The sequence below is a fragment of the Rhipicephalus microplus genome, chromosome 7 (assembly GCF_043290135.1).
Source record: "Rhipicephalus microplus isolate Deutch F79 chromosome 7, USDA_Rmic, whole genome shotgun sequence".
NCBI classification, from domain to species: domain Eukaryota; kingdom Metazoa; phylum Arthropoda; class Arachnida; order Ixodida; family Ixodidae; genus Rhipicephalus; species Rhipicephalus microplus.
This window is the reverse complement of record NC_134706.1, coordinates 27556637-27583673: the sequence shown is the minus strand read 5'-3', so window position 1 is coordinate 27583673 and position 27037 is coordinate 27556637. Positions and strand designations below refer to the sequence as shown.

The following is a 27037-nucleotide window of genomic DNA, read 5'->3' as shown; positions in this document are numbered from 1 at the left end:
CAACAATACTAATCGCCGTATTCACAAACGCTCCTCAACTCGACTGTCCCTCTTCACTTGACAGGGTTGAGCAGTCCGCCACTGCTCGGCTGAAAATGACGCTGCGCAACTCAAGAATCGCAGCAGATTACCCCCATATGCAGTGACTAGCCGTTCATAGATAGCGCTCCCATTGGCTTTCTCAAGTGAAGGTGAAGCGTTGAGTGAAGGGACGTTCTAGAATATGGGGGTAAGAGCAAGAACTTATAGACAAGAGACAGCAGCAAGTGCGCATGCTTCTCATCTAAAAGAAAAGATTTCACACTTGGTATTACCGAGTGGGGAATAACAACTAGCTCAAACCCTCTATTAAGTCTCATCACAGAATGTTTCCTCACGAAGATTGTGGCTATTGATATTGCACACATGCTGTTCATTAGAGCGAGCACGCACTACTGCCGTGTTTGACAGCTGTCATCATCTATGTACCTCGCGACGCATTGACCAACATTGACGAGTTTTATAAGAAAAGTATGAAATCTCGTAACACAAAAAACTTACATGGCTCAACAAATGAACATGAAACCACATGATAAGACACAAATGCCTTCACAATCATACAAGCAGAGCATATAAATCACCACGTATAAACACACTACAGATGATATGCAAACAGCACAAAGACACAAATGCAGAGACCACGAAAAACACTTTTAAACAATCAGAATTCTGCAACAAGGAAGCATACACCACCATACCACCTTTAAGAAAGCACTTCCCTTTGTCGTATCTCCTTAACGCTGTTAATGTCTTCATATTGTATCGAAAACAAATTGAAATTCTAAACTTCACATTAGTAGCACTTGTACCAATAACTGCGCTTACCACAAGTCTCATTCGTTGTGAAGAAACGTTTCTGACGTAGGAAGTTGAACAAATGAAGTAGAAACTACATGTGAACTCTAGCACGGCTAAATTTTTAAAAGTAATAACAAGGGGACGAACTCGTCACACGCAGTTAATCCAATACAAGCTAATGTGCATAGTTACAATGTTATTAAATTTAATAATTAAAAAAAACTGTGGCCAAATGTTGCTGTCGCTTGCACAATCCCAGGTTTCACTCCACAAGGGCACATGCTTTTTTACAGAGAGAGACCCTACCGACCGACACCTAACGCTACAGTCTGCAATTGTTTGTCGTCATCAATGCAGCGCCGAATTCTCTCCCCAAAAACTATCACCAATACGCAACCACAGTATTTGCATAAAATTACGTTCACTTGTGCAACTGCAACATTGAAATCTGAGGTAAGAAAAGGAGACACAAATGGAACAAAACAGCCGGTACATTTGCAGGCGGAACGAATTGGAGGTAGGAACTTCAAAACTGCCATGTGGCCCATCCTGCTTGGGAACCAGTAGCTTTAATGGCAATTATGCTAGTTATCCATTAAACGCTGTGCCACTACAAAGGTTAGAGAAGCAATATGCAAAGTACTGTCAAAGCGCGTGCAGAGCACAGCGTACTCACAGTGACAAAAAAATGAGCTTGAAGGCAAGGATTTGAGGTACAAGAACTCAAGCACACCAAGCACAACGAGTGGTACACCCCAAACGCCGTATGTCAAGCGATATTGCCCGACACTTGTGAAAAACAAGGACACACACAAAAGCTATCGGCATATATTCAAGAGAAGGAAGCTCGCTAAAGGCCTGCCAGTCTCCGACACGCGTCTTTGCTCTCTGACGCACCACAAGCCAGTGTTGTCGCTGTTTTACTTGCATCCATGTTTTATACCAAGACATGGAAACAATAATCAAAGCCTCAGAATACTGGATGTCAGTTCAAAGCGGAATAAACTGCGCATTACGCCCAAGGATTGTCTATTTCACATTCCAAAATAGGCACAGGCACACACGCTTTGCGCTGTCATCACGTTCGACAGTGTCGACGCAATGGTACAAATTCTAATTAAATCAACAACCTCACTCACTGCAATAGAGCGTTTTATAACCATCTCACTGTGAGTATAAACGGCTGCCTCATCGAGCGTCACGTGCTTCATTCATGCTTTGTCCTCATTACGAATTCAGCCTCCTTTTTAAAGAGGATAGTCTTTCTTGGGGACCTTCGATGCAAGAATTTTGGTCTGTCTGTCTGTACATTTGTCTGTTTGTCCCCTCTTCACGGCACCGGGTATTTGAAACGGCCGACCCCATCCGCAGAGCCCACCATGTTGCTCAAGATTTAGCGTTCATACTTGTGCAATTGTCAAATAATAAGCAATTATCGCGCATATCTGAGGCACCATAACAACACGTATATATTCTGTATGTGCATCTTTTACTAGAAAACACATACATAAGTTATTCTAAGCACCATAGAGTTTATTACGCGGCGCTGACCATGCAACGCTTGCACGAAAAGGGAAGTGTTTCCAACACTTTGCTAAGATGACACGGTGGTGGCACCTACGTCGCCTTGCATTCTATATCTCATCACCGCTGAGACGGGCGTGCATGCCCATCTCAAAGCCGCGCGTTTTGTTTTCGAAGATAACTGCCAAATAGCGCTCATGTCTCACGTGTGACCTGACTTGGTGCGCTCGTTCCCCTACGCTGCACGCTCAAGGCACTCTAACGCAGTGTCTCCACAATACCATTCACCAATTGTCTTGCGCAGAACATCAAATAAGCGTTTCGTTCAATCTCCCTACAAGACGCAAGACTATCGTCTTTCGATGACATTAGCAGAATAACATGCAGATGCGGGGACAATTTTTTTGTTGGCTACCTTTTGCCTCGTTACTGCCTAGATCTTCCTTAGCCCAGTTCCTCGGCCCTCGTGTCACGTTACCCATCAGACCCTGGCACCCCTCGTTCCTGGGCGCAAAGCCACGACTCGTGACAGTGATGCAAAGACCTTAGTTGGCGCCAAACAAGAGACACTGCTACACAGTTACACTGAAATCTCGATATAACGAAACCGGATACAACGAAATATCGGTTACAACGAAGTAAATTGAAAATAGTCTTGCAGTAGATATAGTATTAGAAATAAACCTTTATAACAATATTTCGGATATAACGAACTTATTTCGTGTGAGATACAACTTTGCTATAAAGAGGTTTGAGTGTATTAGCCTTTCAAGAGAATGGTGCGGCTGGCAGACGATGTTAAAATGGCCCAATCACATGCCATGAATGATCGGTGTTAAAGCAACATCCCAGTAAACATGCCTAAATGCACATCACAACAAGACCCGGAAGATCCCCATTCCACTGCACATATCCAAGGAAAGGTCGGGGCAGCAAATGTAGCAACACAGAAAGACTGGAGCTGGGAGAAATGAATGAAAACATTCATTTAGGTGTTAATCGATAGATCGCTTCAGAAGTGCCCAGAACGATGAAAGACACCAGGTACAATGCAAGACAGACAAATTTTTTGCAGAGATTACACTAAAGCAAAAGGAGTCCGAATTCACAGAAAGTTTCAATGTGCAGGTAAGCTGTACAGGCAGACAGGTTACTGAGGCCTTTAGATAAGACTAGAACTGGGGAAATGCACAAAACAAGGAAAACTTGAGGTTGAGGACAGACCGTAACAGATCAGAGAAAGAGCAGCGCAACTGTCGGACACAACACTGGAACCACACATACAGAAACCTTTTAGACAATCCCGGGCGAGACTGAAGCGAAGGACAGAAAACACGTTTGAGGAGTTGAAGCAGAAGACGAGAGCCAAATAGACAGACCGAAAAGCTTTTGACGATTTAGACGAGACAATAACCAGAGACGGGAAAACTTCGTGGAGGCATGCTCAGAGGGATAGGCTTGAAATGCGAGAGGCAATAAGAATAGATCGCCTTCACAAGAAAAGACGAGAACGAAGCCGAGAGTAGACGAACAAAACACTACAGAGACAAACGAAAGTTAACAAGCACAAAGTAGAAGTAGGGAATCACGTGGACAGTGAGGCGAGCTTGCCGAGAACGCTAGACGAGACACCAAAGCCGGAGAGAAAAACGAGTTCAATACCGTCACACGGAAACAACCACCTTTGACAGACAGATAGACGAATGACAAGAGGAAAGAGAGAGAGACAGAGAAGCTTGTATAATCACAAACCCACGCTGGTAGGAATGGTAGGGGTGGCTATCGTAGCCTCTATTGTCTTGGCCGTTTTGCTGGGGTAGCTTTTTCAGCCTGCAAACAGAGGTGCCAAGGCACAAGGGGGAGAGAAGAAACCCATCTAAGCATGCAACATGCAAACAGCGGGGAAAAAAAACAACAACGGCAAGATGCACTCTGAAACTCTTCAAGACAGCAAGAAATTGAAATGCGTACCAAGACAGCGGTCACTCGTTCCCTTTTAAAATTTGCACAAAAAGCAATCTAATGTAAAACGAATGACACCGACTCGGTTGATTAGCGCCAGCATGTACTGCTGGTACTTATCCTATCCTCACTTGCTGTCGAAAGGTTGCGTTACAATTGGTTTAATTTCAATAGCCTCTACAGGTGATGAATGGTATGAAAAAATTTCATTTAGGTCTGTTGGGCCGTGAACTAGCATGTAGCGGGCCTCTCCCACGTCATGGGCCCGTTGGGCTGCCCATAGCTGTGTCCTTAAATCCATACTGCGTAGCGCATCATCCCACTTTGAGGATGTAATTTTTTTCAAGCCATGACGCAGGGCACCACCAGGGCATATGATCCAAGTTGGCAGAGTTTGAGCCAAGTGCGCATGTATTTGACGTCTGAATTTCTGGGTAAATTTTGTGCAAGAGAGCGGGAAAAAAAAACAAATTGCACAGGCACCCAATATGCCGTACGTCCCTTGCCTTCTCGTATGCTTTACGCTGCCATAAACAACGGTAAAATCTGCGCGTAAGTCAGTCTAAACTATGCTTATTCAATCCCACACAAGTTTCAATCACAAATGTATGTCTACATTATCTCAGAAAAGTTCATCATCCTCACTGGCCTTACTTAACAAACAAGAAAACACAATTAGCCACATTTGTGGGTGCCACTGTATGTACTGTAATTGTGCCAAATCACAGAACACATCCTACTTATGCATAACACTGCCATGAACAAGTGGCAAGGAGGCCGTGGTTAGGACGGCACGCGGACTTACTAGGGCAAATGAATCGCGAGTACAAAACCTTGCTGGACCTAACATTTTTCCTATGCTAACTTGTCCCATTACAGAAATAAAACCGATGCCTTTTATCGTGTGGCGTTATTGTGTTACCAGTGAATATAAAAAAAAACATGTAAGAGATGACCTGGCTTTTAAAACATTTCGTTTTCAAGAAAACTACAGTATGAAATGCAACGTGCCTTCTAACAAACACGTGCCATTCTAAGACATTATCAATCGTAAGCCGGAAAATTCGCCACCTCAACTCTAGAATAACCTTGGCTAAACTATCATAAATGAGCTCACAACGTATACCGCACTTACCGTAATTACTCGAATCTAACGCGCACCTTTTTTCCGGTTAAGCGAGTTCATAAATCGCATGCGCGTTAGAATCGAGTACGAACGAAAAAATTACGGTAAATCTATTGCCATCGGCAAATTCAAAATGGCCGCCCCCTACGTGCGTCGGCATGGCGCGTCGGCCATTTCTGCCTATGTGTTTCCCATGTGCGGCACTTCGTACGCGTGCTGAGGAGTTCGTCATCTAGTAGTGCATTAGCATCGACGGCGTGGAAGGGCCGACTCCAAAAACTCGAGTGCACCACGATGCCGCTTTTAAAAGAAAAGTCATCGCGTGTGCAGAAACGGACGGAAATCGGGCCGCATCGCGGTCGCTCGGAGTTCCCGAAACGTGCGTGCGGGACCGGCGGAAACAAAAGCAGAAGATTGTCGACAGCAAAGCTTCACGCAAAGGCTTCAGTGGACCACTGCAGGGTCGGTTTCCGCAAATTAAAGAGCTGCTCGGCGAGTATGTGCTTGAGCAGCGAGCGGCACAGCGGCCCGTTACGACAGAACTGCTCCAAGTGCGGGCTATGCAATTAGTCTTAGAAAAAGGTCTAATGCGGAGCCAGTTTAAAGCGAGCAGGTGCTGGCTAACTAACTTTATGAAGAGGAAAGGCTTTTCCCTCCGAAGGGAAACATGCATATGCGAAAAGTTTTGCGGAGGAGTACGATGAAAAGCTTCACAGTTTTCAGAGGTTCGTCCTAAACTTGCGGCGCAACAACGGCTGCCTGCTTGGGCAAATCGGGAATGCCGATCAGACGCCTCTTTACTTCGACATGCCTGGCACCACAACCGTCAAGAAGAAGGGGGCGAAGCAAGTTCGCGTGCTGACATCGGTCCACGGTAAAACTACAGTGACGGCAATGCTCTGTTGCATGTCAGATGAGCACAAGCTTCGCCCGTACCTCATATTTAAATGGAAGACGCTCCTGAAAAGAGCCGTTTTTTCGAGTGGTGTGATCGTGCGGGCCAGCGAGAAAAATGGGTGCGCGTTGCAATCGATGTCTTACGTTTTTTTTTTTTTTTTTTTTCCGCGGTGGAAATCGGGTGCGCGTTACAATCGAGGGCGCGGTAGAATCGAGTAAATACGGTAACTTATAGAATCGCCAAATTGAAAAGGTGTGGATAGCTCCAAGTATAGGAATGGATTCGACACACCTACTTGAACAGCACCATAATAAATGGCCTTCAGTACACGTGGAAGTGTTCAATTTCATGCCGGTAGGCATTTAGCCCTAGTCAAGTGTGATGTGCTACAACAGGGTTCTACTGCAACGCTCCCCCTTCCCCCCTTTCCTTTATTATAATGATGTATGACTGAAATCCTTGGTGAATACCTCGAGAACCTCCTAAATTCAATCTGCAAACAACTGCAGATGTTTTGCACTGCAGCTTCCGCTTTGCATTGGCTCATTTACATTGTTATCACTTCTGCATACTAGGCGGAACGAGCAAACCAAACGGGGGGTTTCGCCATAAAGAGCTACAGTGGCTCAGTAAAGAGAACGAAATGCTGCTGCTACATACAAGTGCAAGAAATGTTGAGCAAGTACAAAGGATTGAAAAAGCGCTAAGAACTGTTAGTCAAGCGGGGCAAAGCCGCAGTACTTATTGGGCATGCTAAGCTCGGGGGCGCTAGTCGCGTCACTCACCGTGCGAGTGGGATGGTGTCGCTGTCCATGTAGCTGCCTCCGGACACGTGATCCCTGAGAAGGCGAGACAAAGAAGAAAACACACGACAAATGACCTTCCAGGAGAACACGAAACAATTTTCATGGTGTGCAGAATTTAAAAGAGGCCAATCTGCGTGCCCTTAAAGGGAAAACTACTCCAACTGCACGCACTGTCCTACAGTCTCCATGCTGACATACTAGGTACTACACATCTGATCAAAAAAGAGTTCGAAGGGCCAATAAAGTTAAACACTAAAGGGACATAACTGAATATACGAACAGTGCAACTTAAAAGTAGTTACAGTGAAACTGCGGAAGCACGGAAACAAGGATAGAAAAGAGTGAAAAGCAAAACAAGGATAGAAAAGACCAGGAGAGACAATACAAGACAATACAGCGCTCTTTTCTATCCTTGTATCTTTGCTTCCATAGTTACACTGCAACTACTTTTAAGTTGCGCTGTTTGTTTATTCAGTCATGTCCTACCAACACGCCCGAGTTCTCACGTTTTAAAACTAAAGGGACACTCGGGAAAAAATCAATTTTCCTCGCGTTAGTAACTTAATCTTGAGCAATATCGCAACAATAGGGTTTCTTGACGATCGATGGAAGCGTATTTGTGCTGCTTGGCGCCTTATTTGTTGTACAACGTTACACTTGACGTAGTCGTGGCAACACACTGCTTAGAATACAAGCGGCACTCACGAGTCTACGGGACTCAACGGGTCGAGGTACAGGGTTGCGGGGTCCACCCTGGCATACAGCGAGGCCAGGCACAGGGCGAAGATGACGGCCGGAATGCCCACGACGAGGAATGCGGCAACGCTGAACCAGTAGCCATTCTGAAAGGCCCAAGGAAGATTTGTGGAATTTGTGAAACTAACATGTGCTCGCTACCAATAGAGTAATAGAAAAGTCGGGTGACTTGGTTTGGATTCATACTTGAAAATACACGGAAAACCATCCATAAAACATATACAACAACAACAACAACAACAACAATAATAATAATTACTGTCTTTTACGTCCCAAAACCCTGATACGATTATGAGGCACACTGCAGTGGAGGGCTACGAAAATTTTGATTATACAGTGTTCTTTAATAAATCACACAGTACACTGGCTTCTACAATTCCGCCCCCAACAAAATGCGACCGGCATGGCCGGAATCATACCTGCGACCTACCACAAAAGCACCGTGTCATATGTTTTTTCTTTTGTACCTATCTTGCGTCCCTGTTTTTCAACGCATTATCAAGTATGTATCAAAAGAAATTGCAGCAAGAAGATATTATTACACAAAAACGTGCGAGAACGAACAGCGTTTACAAGAGATCAGGTGAGACAATACAAGCACCTCATTAGCAAATGAAAATTAAAAAAAAGAAAAAAACACAGGGTCAAATGGTAACCGCTACTAATAGCCTATAAACAGGTGGTGGCCTATTACGCTTGCCATATCACTTCTCCCACCTAGTGAAGATTTGGCAGGACTGATTTTGATTATTCTGCCTCCGTGTGCTTCGAGTTCTTGGCTAATTTGCCCCGGCACCACCAACCACAATCATCCTAATTAGCTCAATTGGTTGAGCGACTGCCCCAGAAAGGCGTAGGGCCCTGGCTAAATCTCCAGACCAGGACTAATTTTTTTTTCTGACTAAAAGCTTTCTTCCTGGAAAATTCATACAGGTTTTCGTGTGGTGTTGGGCTACTGACAGATAGTTGTCAATTACCACTTTCATAAATTATCTTTTTATCTTCCACCAATATCTTGTCATTATTGTTTTCTCTTGTCACTAATTTAAACGGACACTAAAGAAAAAACATTTTTCTGTTATTAGTAAGTTACCCTTTCCCGATTCCCAAATCATAGGCTAACCGCAAGAGGACGCTGGCAAGTGAGAAAACGCGCAAAAAAAAAAAATGTAGATGGCGACGCCACCTTCCAATTCCTTCACCAAATGCCGTGACATGACGGCGTTTACTGCAGGCTATGTAGCTCCTAATGGGCGAAAAATGAAGCACAATGTCTGCTGATGGGGCCTGAGACCGCCGAGTGCAGAGATGTTACTTGGCTCGCGCCTTCGAATTGACTTGAACAAGTCGGCGTGAAGCAACCAGCGGACTTCAAAACGCCCAAGTCAGCCTTCGCGTTTCATAGATGCTCAGGCTGTCTTGCTTGGTCAAGTCAAGAACAAGCTTCAAAGCAGAAACACGCTGCTCAACTGCTAACGAGGTTAATAACGAAGTTGTTCTGTAAGGCACGTGTTACAGCAAAAAAAGACCATACTTTTTAAAATAACTATAAAAACGAAGTGCTACAAGCATGTTTTTGCCATTTTACGGCTAACGAACAGCATGTGGTGCCTGCCGCCACAGCGATGCGCAGTCTTGCTTCTGTAAAGCGTTCGTTGCCCGCTGGTTTTAGTGGCCACCCAAATGCGGCACGTTTCTCCACGCTTGCTTGTTTGGAGGTGAAACAAGCATCGCGTTAGGTTCTTTCGTCGTTTTTTTTTTTTCCAATAGAACCACGCGGCGTGTATTTGTGCTGACCTGGCTCACGAGGTAACGCGATTTTCACGGTATTCGCCTTTCTGTTCGCCTGTGGACATGCTTGTAGCGGACTAGGTTGCAGTTATATATGAAAAATAAAAAAAAAGCAAGTTCTGGGAACAAAAGTGATTCGTATCCTTTTGTTGAGCTTGGTAAACAAGGGAAAAAGCGAAAGTCAGGACATTGCCCTCAGCAGAATTTTGTCTCGCGGGCTGCAGCAATGTGTCGCTGCATGATGGTAAGGGGGAGGCACATGATCAAGAAACCCTTGATAGGGGCACCTCTTTTTTTGTGTGTGTGGGATTTTACGTAGCAATGTGCTGCAAGCAATGCCTTTCTGAGTGAGATACCACGCCCTAGACAGGATGAAAGGATAGACGAGGCACACAGACACAGTGCCGAGTCAATTTTGTACCGAAAGAAACGGAAAATGTCATCGTGTTTTAGATAAACAGAAATAGCCTTTACAGCTACAGAACACTTCGGCGTTGTCACCACCGGGGCTATTAATACGCACGTGTGTGTAGTCGACACAACCTGTAATGCCAGGGAACTCGGGCACTTCATAAAAGTCCCGCATGACTATAGAAAGTGCCGCCGGCTGCAGAAAGCGCACCAGCATCGCGTACAGGTGCTTAGCGACGAGTAGCGTAACTTTTCTGACTGCACGGCACACTGTCGACTACGGAATTCGGACGAGATTTCCGGTGACTGTTTGGAATGTGCCAGCATCGTAAAACCTGAGAGCTTTCAGTAGCTGTAACACTGGAGGCACAGGCAGACTTCGGTTCCACTTTCACGGAGCGGCAACATAACCAGCAGCTGTCGCACGCCGTTCTTCATGAATCTGTACCGAGCGTGGAATTGTTGCTCGTCGTACAACTTCATCGGATTTCCTCGGTCACGTAAAGGGGGTCCAAGAATCTTCGGCAGGCAGTGCGCCTCAGAAAATGCTACGCTTATGGCAAGGCAAGCAAACTCAAAAGAGGCCACCCTCCGCGCGACGTCCATTCGAGAGGCGGCCACGTTGGAATAGCGCATGACGTCGCTTTCAAACTAGCCCCGCAGCCGACTTGAAACTTGTCCTGACTTCGACCGAGCCAAGTCGCCTTCAAGGCGTCCGCAAGTCCAAGAATGGTTTATGGCGACCGGCAAGAATGTCTTGAGTCAAGAATGTGTCAAGTAGGAGTCAAGTAACATCTCTACATTTTGGGGTAAGCTTCGGGACATTTCGTCGAGCTAATGTCGGCAAAATAAGACACGTACACTTCGAAATTCACAATGCCATGCGCACAGATTTCGGCGTAAAATTTAGAAACGGCACATTGACCTCGATTTTCCACTCTAATAATAAACTTATGTTGGCAATTAATAACATCAGTGTTTTCAGAAAACAAACGAATTTATTGTTTCATTTTTAGTATCCCTTTATAACATGTTCATGCTGAACCAAATGTCGAAACAACAATTGAAATAACCACACTGATCGAGCAATTGGAAGTTACAAAACTGGAACACATATGGCACCAAAGGTCAGACCAACCGAGCAGACCCTTACCAGTGGCAAGAGAATGTCGTCGCAGACAGAGCTCACGGCGGCGCTGTAGACTCGGTACAGGTCCTGGCAGTCTCCAACATTCTCTTCCACCTGGATGCCAAAAGAAGTGAGCCACTGCAACAACACTGCAAATTAACTGAAAACTCTGCAACAACAAAGTTGAAGGAGAGTGAACCAGACGGCATAGACATTCTTACGATGTTTACTAGAAAGAACTGTGGCGCTGCGATCGTTTGGCCACAATGGGAATGATCGGTAGTACATAAATTTGCCTAATCTTCGCGCTCGTGGGCTTCGAATGCATTTGCGGATTTGTTTACTGCAATGTTTCAGTTTTGTTTCGAATAAAGAAACTGACCGCAGTGATTTCGTGAGCCAATTAGAATTGGCGAGCCTAAAAAAGGTCTAGGTAGTGAAGCGTAGCTGTGGAGCCTTTCATGTGCTCAGCCTTGTAGCAAAGCGGATTCGCCACAGGAAGACAAACAGAGTCGCAAGAAGGAATATTAGACAAATCCGTGTGCTATCCATCATTCCCATTCTGGCTGAAGTGTCTTCCGTTGCAGCTCCCATAAACACTATCACCAGAGTCACCGTAAATGGTGACTCTGTTGCATGGGACTCTGGTGACACTATCACCAGAGTCCCTACCAGTGTACTTACGGAAAATTCCTGGGCTAACGGGACTTACCCCTCTTCGGGTGTGGTTCAGGTACTCGTTGACCATCTCGAGGAACTTGTCTTTGTACTTTCTCGCCGACTCGATGGTCTTCTTGACGTCCTCTTTCAGCTGCGCTTTGGCTTTGTCGATTATCTCGACAGCGTAGTCCTGAAGCATGTGAAAAAGAAACTGATGCAGCAGGCGCCTGCCACTGCCAGCGAACAACTGCAGGATCTAAGTGTCGACGTTTAATCGCGTCAAACGTCAACGTGTATTAAAGAAGATAACCGGCAAAATTAGAGCAAAATCATTTGTGTCTATTATTTTCTTTCACTATCTATGAAATGGCAAATTGTAATACCACAGCAGAATAGAGTACACTAGAATAGCAGTCTATATTGTGAGCAATATTGACTACAAGGAGAGAGAAAAAAAGCCGATTTTATAGCAGCTTAACAAAGCACTCGCATGCCCTCTATCTTGGTCAGCATTTGAACAAAAACCTGCCATGGCTATAGTAGGTCAATACAACAAACTCTCGGGAAACGGAAACCTCTTGAACGGAACTGCTGCTCAATAGGAACGACTGCTTCTAATATGACCAGTTTCGCAATCAAATTCCACAGCCCTTTATCAAGTTCCTCTATCAGTAAATGCAACTCCAGTTGAACAAAAAATATCTTCCTAGTCCGTTCATGTTCCATTCGAAAATAGCATCTATCGTACAATAGATACAAATCACATGTACAATATCATTATAAAGTGAAAAACAAGGATTCCCACTATGATCACCCTGAGAAGAAGTTTAAGAATGAAAGAAGACATAAGGAATATATGGTACATGATGCTTAAATCCCGACATTGTAAGCAAATAACGAAACAAAAAGTGATCGTTACTTGGACGTTACAATTATTACTTGCATAACGATTATTACTTGCCCGTTACAATGAGGGGCATGCTAGAATTGTGTAGATATGGTATGCAAATGACAAAGAATATTATTTGGAACCGACAGGCAAGAAAAATGCGAAAAATATAGCATATGTTACTTGTAGCAATCGTGACGGAAAACGTGAAGAAAGCAAAATGAACAAAAAGATGGCAGTTAGTTCTAATTAATGTTATGTTTAGCAAACACGAAAAAAACAAGCCTTTAATACTCCCCCCTTGTTACAACAAGTGGACTTACAAGAATGCTCAAAACATCCAACTAACTCGCCAACTAACTCGCCATGGCAATGTGGAAATGTATAAACACACATGTACTCACATTCAGGTCGGTAGCATTGATCTTCAGAAGGATGTTCACTTGTTTGATAGATGGCACCACTACAGCCTAAAAAATAAGCACACACACACACACACAAACAGAAAAATAAGAAAAATTGTTTGATACCTTAATTCAGCAGCACGAGCATACTGCGCTGGTCTGCTAAAAAAATGACTAGACAAATTGTACAAGCCCGAGACATTGCGAACCTGAAAAACTGCTGCATCAGTACCCTTTCCATAGCCCTTTTTTTATAGAGAGTTAACTTTCCTATCAGGGACTAGATAATCATGGACTATATAATCTCGCTTTGATTGTGTATCTGTCAACTTTGTTCTTTTTGCTGAGCCTCTTTCTTTTTTAAAGCAGCAATGGCACAAGAATTATGCATTTTTTGTTGTTGCAACAGGTGGCTTGTGACCCACTTATCACGACTGGAGACCTCGTTAGGTCGAGTGCGTGATGGTTATTTATTTATTTAGAGACGTTTTTTAGAGCGCCCAGTCTCAGTTTCGGTTTCAAGGGACACTCAGCTAGGCAGGAGAAGTTTCTTGGGCACGGTAAACACAGCTGGCCAAGTGACCGGGCAAAACTGTGATGTGGGTGCCGTGCGCGAGGGAGTGCGACGGCCACATCACAGCACAGCCAGCGCGCGTAAAGCCGCAGGCACAGACGAGAAAATCAAAGGCAGCGCAAGCGCATGCCACCAACCACCCTACACAAACTTGTGACGAAGGTTTGTTTACATTGCCCCTGGGTTGCTGTCGGCGTCGCGAGGGGCATCGCGGCATGCATTTTTTAAATTGATTTTAAATGTGTTCTAAGCCAGTGGTTCTCAGCTATGGATGTGTAGGGGACCCCTTGTGGACTGGTGAAAGTGATGGGGGACCCTTTGCAGCAGAGGGGAGGGAAGAGGGGGGGTGCGTAGGTATATTAACACAACTGGAGCGTGAAACAGGTACCTTCTATTGCTACCAGAAACATAAAAGAAACATTACACATCACTTCATTTTGGACAGTTCATCAATACGTGACGCAGTCGCGCTTAGACAGAGTTTAAGTGCATCTTAAAAAAAAAAAAAAAGCTGGTGATGGTTTTGCGGATCATAGAAATGGCTTCGCGGACCCACTAGAGTGCACGGACCCTCATTTGAGAACCACTGTTCTAGGCTATACTTGCCCTTGATACCTGGGGGATGTTATGTATGTCTTCACACAAATCTATCTTGCGCATTATCCTGCCTTTGAAACTTTGTGTCAGTGCTCCTCTAATGTTGATTGATACGTCCTGCATGTGTAGCATGGCATATTCGCAGTAAACCTCCAGTTGCAAGTTAGCACTCGCGCCCTGTGTACTCTCTATTTGTCCTCATGAAGTACGCACTGTTTTTGCGTCGGCGAAAATTCAAGAATGTCGCGGACAGTTTGTGTGGGCTTGTCAAGACGACATCACAGTCTGTATAGTTACACAGCCCATTTTCACAATGGTGAATGAAATTTAGAAAGAAAAACAAAAAAAAACTCGCCTTCAGTTCTTCAAGCTCCTTGACGAATCCCTGAAGCTTCTTGAGTTCATCCGTGACATTGTTCAGGAGCGTCAACACCTTCAATGAGCCAATCACAGGCAGTGCAAGGGTCAATGCATTATTTAGGTGTGCACAAAAACTGAATAAAAATATGCAAGACATTTAAATTTTAAAATGTAACATATTTTACGAGTAATCACTTGCATCTTATGGAGAGTCAGATCTCGCTACTACGTATTCAAAGTTGTTCCCACTTCCATTGAATCAAAAAGAATGGCATTTATTTGCACATGCCATGTTTCAATTTTCAAAAAAAGAAAATATGGTGCAGGTTGGTTGACTCATGACAAATATGTATGCCCAATTCTTCTTTATAATATGTGATACAGCCGAATCTCATTAATTCGAACACGCTTAGTTCAAGCTTCCGGTTAATTCGAACTCGCACTGAAGTCCCGTCAAAACTATGCGTATTCCAATGGGCAAAAGCGCCTTGTAATTCGAACCCGCAAGAACTTGCGACGGTTAATTCAAACATACTGCGCTCAGAAATCGCTCTCAGCACCACGCCCAATCGCGCGAAGGAAAAGAAAAGGAAAGAAAAGGTTGCGGTGGAATGTTTGCTCTTTCTTAAATGCCGATCTATGACGCACCTCTGCCACGCCTCTCTCTTTTCCGACAGTCCCTGCCACGCGCAGACCTTTCTCCTTTCAACACCGCGCGCGAAGAGAGAGAGAAAAAAAAATCACAGCATATCCACGGAATGAATGATGATGAGTGGGGCGAAGCGCCAGTCAACCCGTCCATGCTTCCGTCCGTCCGTCCGTGAGTTCGTTCTTGCTTCTGTCCGTCCGCATGACCATCCGTGCGTCCATCTATGCAGCCGTCTGTCCGTGTGTCCATTCGTGAGTCCGTCCATCCGTCTGTCCGTGCGCCCATTCGTCTGTCCGTCCGTCTGCTAGCCTCTCTGTCCGTCCCTCCATGCGTCCATATAGTGAACACTCCAAGTAGCGTCATCTCTCATCTCGCATCCCCTGTGGCACATACCCGCTCTAGAGCGGATGTGTGCCACAGTTGGCTACTTACTACTCCATACATACGGCGGGACAACAGACACACGCCCTAAAGAGCTTCGCCCCTAAAAAAAAAAGCTGTTGCGAGCGTTGGCTCTTTCTCACGTGCTGGTGCCATGCTTCCCCCTTTCCCGTCCTTGCCACGTAGACCCTTCTCCTTTCAATTATGTGTGCAAAAAGAACAAAAAATAAATAAAAAAGCTGCCATGGAGCTCCTCCTTTCTCGTCATGTGCTGGCGACGCGGCGGCTATGGCGCAGAGGGTAGTAGCGGAGAGACAGTCGTTGCTGCCGCCCGCAACTTCTCTTGCTAGGAGAATACTGTAGCCGAAGTAGAAATGCTCTGCAAGCTGCGTGCAAAATCGATCGACTCGCTGCAGGGAAAAGTGTGCAGACGCGCATCATCGATTACTTCAAATATTGACTGATGTCATGTAATTTGTGAATAATTGTGTCTTTTGAAACTTCTCCTGCGTGTGTTAGCTCAATGCGCATGCGCCACGGCATGGTGAGCCCTCCGTTCATTTAGCTTTGATTAACTCGAACTTCTTCTATTTCGAACAAATTTTCGGGTTCCTTAAAGTTCAAATTATCGAGATTTGACTGTATTATTACTGGGACGGTTCTTCGAACTTTCTATATGCAGTCTTTTACCCTCCTAGATTGCAACGAAGTCCACGCTTACGAGCCAGCTAAATTCAGCCCAACCAGGCGTACAATCTTCACGGTGGCAAAACACACATATTACAGTACCACATCTTTATCAAGTGTCTGCTGAAAAGATAACAAGCTTTGACTAAACTGAAGCACTCTCAACAACCACACGGTTCTTTCGCGTCAGAGGATGAGAAGGTGGCTCACCTCTTTCGTCATAGACTTTCCCGACTTGAAGTCCTCCATCTTAGTTAACACCTCCTCCAAGTTGAACTTGAGTTTGGCACCACTGACCTGCAATAAATTTTAAAAAAAGCAACAAAAGAAGTCAGTCTTGCAACAAGAGTGGAGCAAGGAGTTTAGCAGCTTACTCCTCCCACAAATATGTCTGCTGCCGGCTGCAAAATGACCATCATGGAGTCACTGTCTTCAAGGAAAACATGTGAAGGCAATATGCGTAAAACCTTGCCCTTCAAGAGGTAACCGCTTGAGAACAGGCAAACGTGCCCTGTCGGGTAAAGTACACGGCGAAGACACCCATCCCAATTACAACGAATGACAAGCAGGGTGACGACCTTTATAGTGCGCCCTTTGTGCCATTTTGCAGCTGATTGTGAGCAAGCCTCTGCCACACTGAATGACCTCGTAGCTTGGCACTACCCCAGCGATAAATGGAGCACAAAAATAGCTCGCGATTAGTACGCCGAAGGATGGACGACGTGTGGTGGAGTAGTTCAATGCGTTGTGCCGAGATGCGAGGGGTTGCTGGTTCGAATCCCTAATTCCGCGCTTCGAAAGATTTTCTTCTGAACTATTTCTTCTTCTGAACGGCATGGTCAGGCAAAAATGCACAGAGGGTGTCCAGATGATTGCTATCACAATATAACCAGTTGCAGAAGCTCCTAGGGGCCCTGCAACACTCTAGGTAACCATCAAATGGCTTCATTGAAGAAGATGATGGCTTCACGAATCAACCACTGCAACATTTTCAAATCTGTAAATACAAGTGGAGTTTGATATTTGTTGCACGCTGCGATTGCTTCCTCTTTTCTCTTGTCCTGGAGAATATGCTGGTAGCTAAACAGGGAGGGACGGCAAAGGGAGAAGTTACATGTCGCGGACTTGAACAGGTGTGTGTGTTTTTTTTTTTTTTTTTTTTTGCTCTGCTTTTGCTTTGGCCTTCAGCAAGATGAGTGAGTGCACGGACTCAAGGGTGGGACAGTGACAGCAGTGGATGGTGTTTACATTTTGTTGTGCCACTTTACTTTCTCACAACATCATATTTGAAATGCTCAATGTTATTCGAAGCTCTCAACCATGTCATACCTTGGCTTCCAAATCTGAAAGGTCCTTCGTGTCGACGCTGAAGCTCCGCAGCTGCACGATCCTGTCGTCGACCTCCTTTGGCACGATGCTGTCGACGTTGATGCTGTCTATCGTCTTTTCGAACTCCCGGATGCCCGCGTCGATGTCGATCTGCGTCACGTCGCCCTCGCCCCAGAGCCAGTCGACCGACCGCTGCTGGTCGCTGCCGGCCACCCTGCGGGTGATGTTCATCACCAGCTCTTTGCCGAGCAGCTGGAACAGGCTGTAGGACTTGTTGCGGCACTCGCCAAAGCGCTTGGCGATGTCCTCGATGGTCGTACCATTGATTGCTCCCAACTGTTGTTCTAACGATTCGACGACACGGCCGACAAGCGCGACGGAGTGCTCGCCGCCCGGGTCGCGAGCAACGTCGCAGACGCCCCGCTGCCCGGCGATGCCCACGGCCAGGATCAGCGTCGACAGCACCATGGGAATGAAGAAGGCCAGCACGAACAGGACCGCACCGGTTGTCAGGCAGCTTCCGCCAGTCTTGCGGTTGCAGGAGCCCTCCCGGGATCCGCAGCCGCCCCACGTCATGCCCAGCACGTAAGAGGCGAGGACGATCGCGAGCACACAGGCGATGGCGAGAGTGACGTAGCCGTAGTAGGCGATGTACGGCTGGGCATCGTCGAACACGTCCCTGATGGACGACACGTCCAGGGCCTTTGGGTCCGAGATGAGCGGGAGGTTGAACTTCTTGCTCGTGTCCTGGAGGGTCTGCTCGACATCGTTCAGTTTGGTGCGAATCTCTGAAAGTACACACGTGAGACGTGAGGACAGAAAAAAACTTCGCCCCTTCTGGCATTACATTAACAGAAAAATAAGAGTCCCTAGGTTCAATTTACGTAGGACACAAAATATGAAAAAAAAAAACCTCGAAAGCCCTTATTTTACCAAGAAAATATCGTTTGCGCCAGCAAAGCTCGGTCTGATAATGCCTGACCTACAACTATTCTTTTTTAATTTATATCACATGGCACTATGCTTCCTCCCGACTTTTTCCTTCCTCTATGCACGGAATGAGACCTTCATCCAAGTGCTAAGCAGCACAACGCTTCAGTTGCTGCGGGCAACAATGATGATCATGCATTCAGGTCATGCATTCAGAAAGATAAGAAAGTCATATCCGAAACGGCTGATCGCCACATAAGTTATTGGGAAACGGCGCGTACAAATATGAATTTGATGGGTGCACCTACTGGGGCCGTAACACCGAATTCGCTGGTACTGCAATGAAAATCCAACTTGTAACACACTTTTCACTTAAAAAAACATGGTGAAGGAACGACGAACGTGAAATACCCATAGTGCTTGCGTTGTAGCCCCCGAGTTATCATGCCTCCTCTGTCCAAGGCTCAAGACTATGCCATCGCTCAGACGCTATGTCAAAATGGCCAGCACGGGAGCAAAGCACCGCTTACCATTTGTTGCAGTGTTCACTTTCCGCATAATGTCTTTTCTCCTCTCTTCCGTGTCCAAGGCCTGTCAACAACAACGAAAAAAGAAAAACGAGAGAGAAAGAGAGGCATCAGCAAGAAGATCAGAAAAGAAAATGACCTAAGCTGAAGCTTTCTATGTAATCTTACTAGACCGACGGCATTTCACATTGCAAAAAAATTGCCAAACCTTCTTTTATTTTATATTTTCATGCTATCACACTTTGGCCACGAAGAAACTAACACCAGCACATGACACTGGTCATGTCATTATGCTTGACTAAGTCCACGCTAGTAACAAACTATTCTGATAAGATTGTACGCATTATGAGAGTAGTCGAGTACCTATTCTGATAAGATTGTGGGCATTATGACAGAAGTCAAGTACCAGTCGAGTACGCTGGAATGTCCCACTGCTCATGTTTCACACGTTTCACCAACGATCAGATTATCAACGCCCGACATCAGTGCTTGCTATTACCGTAGCACGGTGACTGCTGCTCGTGATTTGAATCTTTATTTTCCTTGGCACAAGTTTGCTCAATAAAAAAAAAAAGCTTCATCTTTACCAGGTTGAGTCTGTGTCCTTCCACATTGTCACTGCATAAAAATGTCAAACAATGGCTACATTCTTGGCACTTCGTTCGGTTGTGTCACACGCAGTTTCTATTTACTGGGTAAACGCAGAAAACTGATTGGGCGGAAGCGATGAGCCACTTTCCGAGGGCGTTACCTGACCGCCCCACAGTTCACAGCTGTCGTAGTGGGGCACGTGTTCTAGCATCACAATATGTACTGCATTTTGTAAAAGACCCGTTACTTTGCAATGCAAATGATTGAGAGATATGAAACAAGTACAGTATGCTGAAAACACAATGAAAGTGTTACAAAATAAAAAGGAAACAAAACACAGCAACAATAATCTACCTTTCTCACTGCAACTCTGAGTGTATTCAGTCAACAGGTCTTCATTGGTTTAGGAAAAATGACTCGGCACGCACACACAAAAAAAGAATCACAAAATGGGCCTGCAGAACCCCGGATCTCAACATCAAACAAGTCTTTACTTCGACAAAGTTCACGTCCCCGTCCCCCCCTCAACATCAAAGTTATTCAATCATACCAGTTGCAAAACTGTGTTCTGAAACTCAGATACACAATAGGCTGATTCTGCGGGGGCTAGCAGACTGTTGCGCCATGTGGGAGCGGCAACAAAAAACGCAAAATAAAGCATGCTGATCAACAGGCGACATGATAACCTGCACACTCCCGCCATGTTGGCTAATGGCACGTTTGGATTTTGATACATGAAGCCTATTGGTAGTATCGCAGCTCGTATGATTGAGTAATGCTGATCCTACATCCCATCTTATGTCAGTCAGCCTTACAGACGGCTGCGATACGGTTTTCAACCAACACGGAAGACTCCAATTGTTGTTCTAAAATGTGCAATAAAGTTTTATGAAGGTGCAACATGTCTGTAGAAATGTTTGCAAGAAAAGCACTTCGAAAAAACCAAACATGAGAAGGGTGACGTGTACACACCTTTTCAATTTCGCTCTTGAGCGTGGCAGGATCCAGCTTGTCAAGTTCTTTCTTGGCCTCTTCGATCTTACTCAGATTCACCTGAGACGAGAGATCAAGAAATACACATGGGATATCGTTCAATGAACACCAAGGCGAATTCGTATCTATGCCTCTTGACAACACTGCATTGACTTCCTGTAGTTATTCAAAGATGAGCTTGAGGTCCTGAAACAGCCTTAAAAATGCTCACAAGAGTTGTCATGGAAGTTGCAGACATGTGCTACCCCCTTACGGGACATTTTTTTTCCCCCTCCGAGTTTCCAATACCGAAAAGAAACAAATGTGTCTTTATGGTACCAGGAATGCGTTTTTACTTAAGATAACCTTGGCCATGCTTCCAAACAAACTCACTATGTGGCAGGACTCTGCCTAGCAACACATTGTTTGGTTTTCATTAGATTAATTAATATGACAAAATGGGTGCTCACTGTGAAGAAATGGGAACATTATGTTCTGCGTTAAATAGAGCCGTGGGTCTGAAAGATCTCCTCAAGCTGTTTTTGAACCAAATATGATAAGAGTAAACCGTGCTTGCTTAGTTTTGTCTCCCGATTCTAAAGATGCAGTTAATTTTTCTATAGGTTCCTTATTCCATTGTATATAGTTAAGACACTGTTTCTTCTAATTACAATAAACAAGCAACCACCTCACAGCAATATGCAAATGACATATGCAAACCACCTCACAGCAATATGCAAATGACATATGCATCAATAGGAGAAATCGCAAGGCTTACAACAAAGAAAGCACATTTATGGTTACATAATTACTTCTTACTTAATTACGCAGTTGTCACACGAAAGGCAAATTTTAACAACTTGATAGCAGACTAATTTAAACTTTCTCGCAATTTCGAGAGTTCCGGACCCATAGTTTCGAGCTGCGAAAATAATTTTCGTTTTATCTGCGATAACCTCTGATATATCGCAGTAAATGACTAGCGTAATGCCCGAAATTCATATTGAGAAAATCAAGAAAACAAGAAATGTGACATATAATTGCAGAAAAGCACATATGTGTGTTTGTACATGTACACTTGCAAAACATTACTCGGCTACAATTAGTGGATATTCAAGGTGGCAAAATGCAACTGAAGCATCACGGATTATATTGCTCTAGCATCAACGCAGGCAAAAAATCACGTGTCCAACATGTCTCAAAATTGATGGTACGACTGAAATGTTGACCTCCTTTGCAGGATACTCAGCCAATAAGGAGTGCAATAGATGGGGAAGAGGGGCAGACACAGACCTAGCATACCAAGTTACAATGAATTTCATTGAGCCAATGACAACAAAATAGGAAAAGTTTAGTTTGAAATTCACGACATCACACACACGAGATTTCGACGTGAAACTTCAATACTGTGCTTTGACCTTATATTTATTCACTATCAGTGCACCAATCACACTGAAATCAATTAAATTAGTATTCCTGCGAAGTATGATCTGAAAATTCATCGTTCCATCTTAGCGCCCCTTTAAAGGGACCCCCAAGGCAAAGGACAATTTATGCGAGAGTGAAAGCTCGAAGTATGACGTCAAAAACAGCATATTATCAAAAGAGCAATGCCTTACATACCAAGAAATTAAGCTAAATGTATCGCACGACGCGCACCACGAATGGGATTTGTGAAATTATCCCGATGACATGAATATGTCTACCTTCAATGAATCGCTAGTAATCAAACTAGCTGCAATAAATAAAGTACTTTCCGTGCATCAAGAGGCGTAATGAAATGCTGCTTGACAGTTTCTGTTTGATTTATAGCAACAACAACAAAAAAAAAATCGCCTGGCGCTACCATGGGGAATGGCACGAGTGGTTCAGCCAATGCCCTGAGCGTGTCCTCAAGAACAACACAAGTGCTGTGGACTCTTAGAATTAAGAAGTAAAGACTCTCCTGCCATGTTTACCCAGACCAACAGATGTCTGTAAAATACCTTTACCTACCCTTATCAATGCTTATCAACCCTCTTAGATAGATGAACAACAATTTTTGATGGTATCCCCGGGGATGTTAGCCTAGTTTATTTGCCTGGCTTGCTACTCCGGGTGTCCGGTGATGACTGTGGTATATACGGTGATCCCATGTACACACAAACAATATGCACAGTTCCAAGCACAAATACATCTACAAGAGTCATTCATAAAGTCATTCAACATCCTGAAACAACCAAGCAAGTTTTTCACAGACAAGTGAAATGACTTCAGCACGATTGCCACGTGAGCCGGACACAAACAAGACATCACAGCCCTGTTGTCACGCTTCCACAAAACTGTCTGCACGGCAATTTACAACAGGTGACGGCTGGGCACAAACAGCTACTGTTCAATGCCTCTGTTTCCTGGCAACGAATGCACAGAAAACAAGGTATCTACAGACGCTGTACAATGGTACGCCACTGAGGGAGGGGAAGGAGGAGAGAAACAAAAGCTAACAACAGGATAGCCTTTATCTAAAGATAAGTACCCCACGTCATAGTCCCCATATTGCTGGGTCTAGTTGCCCCGACAAGCAATAAGCCACGATGGCTGGGAGGGGGGTATTATATATAATGTGTTTTCAGAAGCGGGACCTCGCAAACAGAAGCAGATAAGGCAAAGGCGAGTATGTGAGCATAAGTGCGGCTATTGAAGTGCTTCACTGCATAGTAAATAAATGGCAGTGGCCCCAAATACCATAAAAAAAACGCTGAAAAAAGACAAGACAGTCCTTTTCTGTCCTCGCACACGAACGCGTCCCACACAATGGAGCTGCTGAATGTAGCCTTTTGCAACAGACCCAAGCATGTCGCCTCCTGCATCGCAACAACCCTGCTCAACATTCGCTACTGCTTTCAGCAGCACAGCTGTGAAGTTGTCGTAGGATGCTAGCCAACTTGTTAATATATGTTCCAAGTACTCTTTGGCGACAATACTTCTCAGGCGGTTCACATCTCAGCTAAGACGAGTGCCTTTCTATATAGCTCATAAAAGCTAGACAAAGGCGTTTGCTGCCCTCCCAGCAGATTTCTTAGTTATCTCAATTGTTGGCAATTACAAAAAACAAAGTTTTACCACAGAACAAGGTTCGTGTGGACCTTCCAAGCACAGTCGGCTGGAAAGCGTCAATCTAGTGGTAACGATGACGAGAAGAAATCTACGTACGCTATCAAACTTGAATTCCAGGTCCTTTTTGTTCTTATCGATGTCATCGCAGGTGGAGCCACCATTGTTGTTCCTGCACTTCTTGGACGCCTCGTCAACAGAATGTTTAACATTGTCGACCGACTTCTTTATTTCGTCCATGAGCCCCTTTGCTTGTTTGGCCACGTCCGTGATGTTGTTCACTTCCAAGCTCAGCTTCTCAACATCTGCGAAAAGCAGGATTGACCGCTCAACGGACGAAACCAAGGCGTACGACAACCTCGGTTGCCATGACGAAGAAGCGGGCATTATCGGGAAGCTTTGGCTCCTGTGTCTTGCCAGCAACCAAGTGGCCTATTCAGAAACACACCAGAAACAACAATGGGCCACTTGACATCCCAGCCAAGCCTCGAGAAATTTTGCAGTCAATATCGTGCTTCAGCAATAAGATGTGCATTTAAAGACTAACTGTAATGATCTCCCTTTAGATGCATTCATTACATATGAGTATCATATACAACTGAAGAAATGGCAGGCAAGAGAACATTCTCTCCATTAGCAGCCTTTCAAACAGCACCTGAGCAGATGTGGAATGCACTCGGCAGTTGTCACCATGACATAGGCTCCGTCACAAAGCTTTCGAGATCAGTGCCCACCGATCTCAGAGGTCATGCCGAGTAGCCGCGCATTCCACATTGTGCTTTTGTCACGCGTCAATCTAGGCAAATGGTAGTACGGACATTTCTTATCTTCATATAAAAAGCGGCTATCTCTGCCCACTTTTCGTGAGATTTCCGTTCATATTCCAAGAGTAAAGGGCTGCACACTATGTATGCTATCTGAAACTAAGCTGAAACACACACACATTCAGGCATAAAAATGATCTTGAAATATGCCGTGCTCTGAATTCGGAGAAGTGGTTGGAAATAGAATAGGCAACTTAGCGCCCATATACACAAAGGGAACAGCCACAAGGTGGTCTGTTGCTGGGAATAGCTACAACTTTAATTTAACAGTGCTTGAAAGGCCACCGGGAAAAAGTTTGGACTCACGATTTTTATTTTTTGGCTACAATGTGTTGCTGTGGGGAAGTGTTACGTCATACCTCGGCCCATTGTTTGATGCTGCGTGCGATAAATAATTTATCACCGGCTCTTCATTTCCGAAAAGTCTCAGTTTCAGCTTGAGAGAGCTCCGAAAATGACAAGCCGCCGGGTGCAAATATTGCCACCTAGCGTATGCAACGCTCGATCACATCAGCACACATAACTGTGACGCACTTCCGCACACTCTGCACGAAGAAGTCCTTTCAAACATTTTGCAAACCCCAGACTATCTTCGAAACTTTGCGTCAGTACCCCTTTAAACGATGCCGTCGGCGACGCATCCACTAGTGGCAGATAAGCAAATGCAATCGATAAACTGTCACGCTGCGACAAAAAGAAATGTGGGCTTACTTTCGGCCACCTGCTTGAGTTGGAAGGCTGGGGACTTTGTGATGATCGCAGAGACGTCGTCGCCAACCTGGTGCGTACAAACTAGAGAAACAGTAGAACAATAGCAGTGTCAGTTCATCAGTCAATCATTCAATGTCACTTGCATCTATTCGCGCCTTCACATGGAGAAGTTGAGGGAAGGCATTGTCAAGAGCTTGGCGAACCCACCGCATTTCCTAAGTAAACATTGAACGCAGCTGTTTTGCACATACGACAACCATGCTCGCTCCTTTCAAATCTTCCTCTAACTTTAGTGCCACAAATATAAAACTCCAAAAAAAAGAAGTAACCAGAAGTGATGCAGAGAGTGGGAAATTTTCGTGCGTGATGTGTCTGAACATGATGTAAAATTTGAGGTCTGGATTCTGCAATTGTGACTAACTCAATTACCTAGACAACTAACTTTCCCCCAACTAATCCAGCAATGACAAGAGAAAAGTTTACTGGGACGTGTGTGCCTACCCCTGTTAAAACTCCTTTAGTGGCACCTTAGCATCTCGTACAGTTTTTTTTTTTTTTTGCTGGTTTGACCACGGTTAGCCGGTACACCTTGTACGTAAGAATAAAACAAGACACATGCACACTGCGCAAAGCTCACCATTCAGACGCTGCTCGAACTCAGACTTGAACTCTCCGTAGTTCTTCACAAGCAGGTGGTCAACGTCCTGAAAGACACAGTACCCGACAAAAACCATGAGTTTCGGGGTGCAGATGTTGCTACAGCGGTGCTAAAATAATGCAAGATTATGATAAAGCTCCGCAAAATAAATCGAGTGGCACGGTTCCATTTAAGAGCCACCTGCATCTCGTAAACATTGCGGAAAAAAAAAAAAGTGAGAGCATCTTAATGCATGAAATTTGCAACAATATATTCAAACTGTCTTGTTGGGTCACTCCCACAGGCACCTACATAATGTTTTCTTGTCAACTTAGCTTCACAAATAGTACTTGATACAGCTTCACAAATACTCTGAAACTTCATTGTAACAAAGTTGCACCTTACTCGAAAATAAATTCGTTATATCCAAAAATTGTTTATAAAGGTACATTCTTAAATCGATTGCAAAACTATTTTTCATTAACTTTTTCTTTTATAACCGATATTTCATTATATCCGGGTTCGTTATGTCGAGGTTCGAGTGTAGTGCTAGTAACAGTATCCCTTAAGATGACAGCAACATCTTTATCTGCCAGCTCATTCCTCATATTGAAAACGGTAGGCACACTAAGACACAAGTTTTTTTTGCGTGTTTTAGTGCCCTTTCAACACATCGTATAACCAACTACCCCGAAACCAGACGTTAAAAAACACCAATATTTAAAGCTGAGCTCATTACGCCATACAAATCTCCTAGAAATGGGATGGCCCTGAGCAAGCGGAAATCACAGCGAATCATGACAAGATATTTTGGCGTTAAAACCTTATTTTGTCACGATGTATTACATCCACACTAACGTGATGTCAGGTTACAGTATCAACTCTGGTGACTTCATATGACTAGTTGCAACTTCAGGCGCCAAAAGACACACAATGACCACTTGTATGAAACCAATGAAGCCAAGGTGTGGAACAGCTGTGA

At 44.7% G+C, this 27037-nt stretch overlaps 1 protein-coding gene across 5 annotated transcripts in view; it reads right to left on the bottom strand.

Annotated features, from left to right (window-relative positions):
* The window catches only part of LOC119179321 (prominin-1-A), a 55652-nt gene that overhangs the window by 1426 nt on the left and 27189 nt on the right, over window positions 1–27037 (bottom strand). For 2 of the 5 annotated variants that reach the window (XM_075868882.1, XM_075868883.1), the window contains exons 7-20: window positions 26056–26122; window positions 25419–25499; window positions 23983–24188; window positions 20791–20871; window positions 19231–19291; window positions 17771–18558; window positions 16652–16738; window positions 14720–14797; window positions 13194–13259; window positions 11953–12090; window positions 11265–11354; window positions 7859–7995; window positions 7133–7186; window positions 4114–4191 (exon numbers count right to left, since the gene is read on the bottom strand). In XM_075868882.1, coding sequence (XP_075724997.1) covers window positions 4114–4191; window positions 7133–7186; window positions 7859–7995; window positions 11265–11354; window positions 11953–12090; window positions 13194–13259; window positions 14720–14797; window positions 16652–16738; window positions 17771–18558; window positions 19231–19291; window positions 20791–20871; window positions 23983–24188; window positions 25419–25499; window positions 26056–26122 — 2012 coding nt within the window. The remainder of the gene's footprint in view (window positions 1–4113; window positions 4192–7132; window positions 7187–7858; window positions 7996–11264; window positions 11355–11952; window positions 12091–13193; window positions 13260–14719; window positions 14798–16651; window positions 16739–17770; window positions 18559–19230; window positions 19292–20790; window positions 20872–23982; window positions 24189–25418; window positions 25500–26055; window positions 26123–27037) is intronic. The other 3 variants (XM_075868886.1, XM_075868884.1, XM_075868885.1) reach the window with 3 other exon arrangements.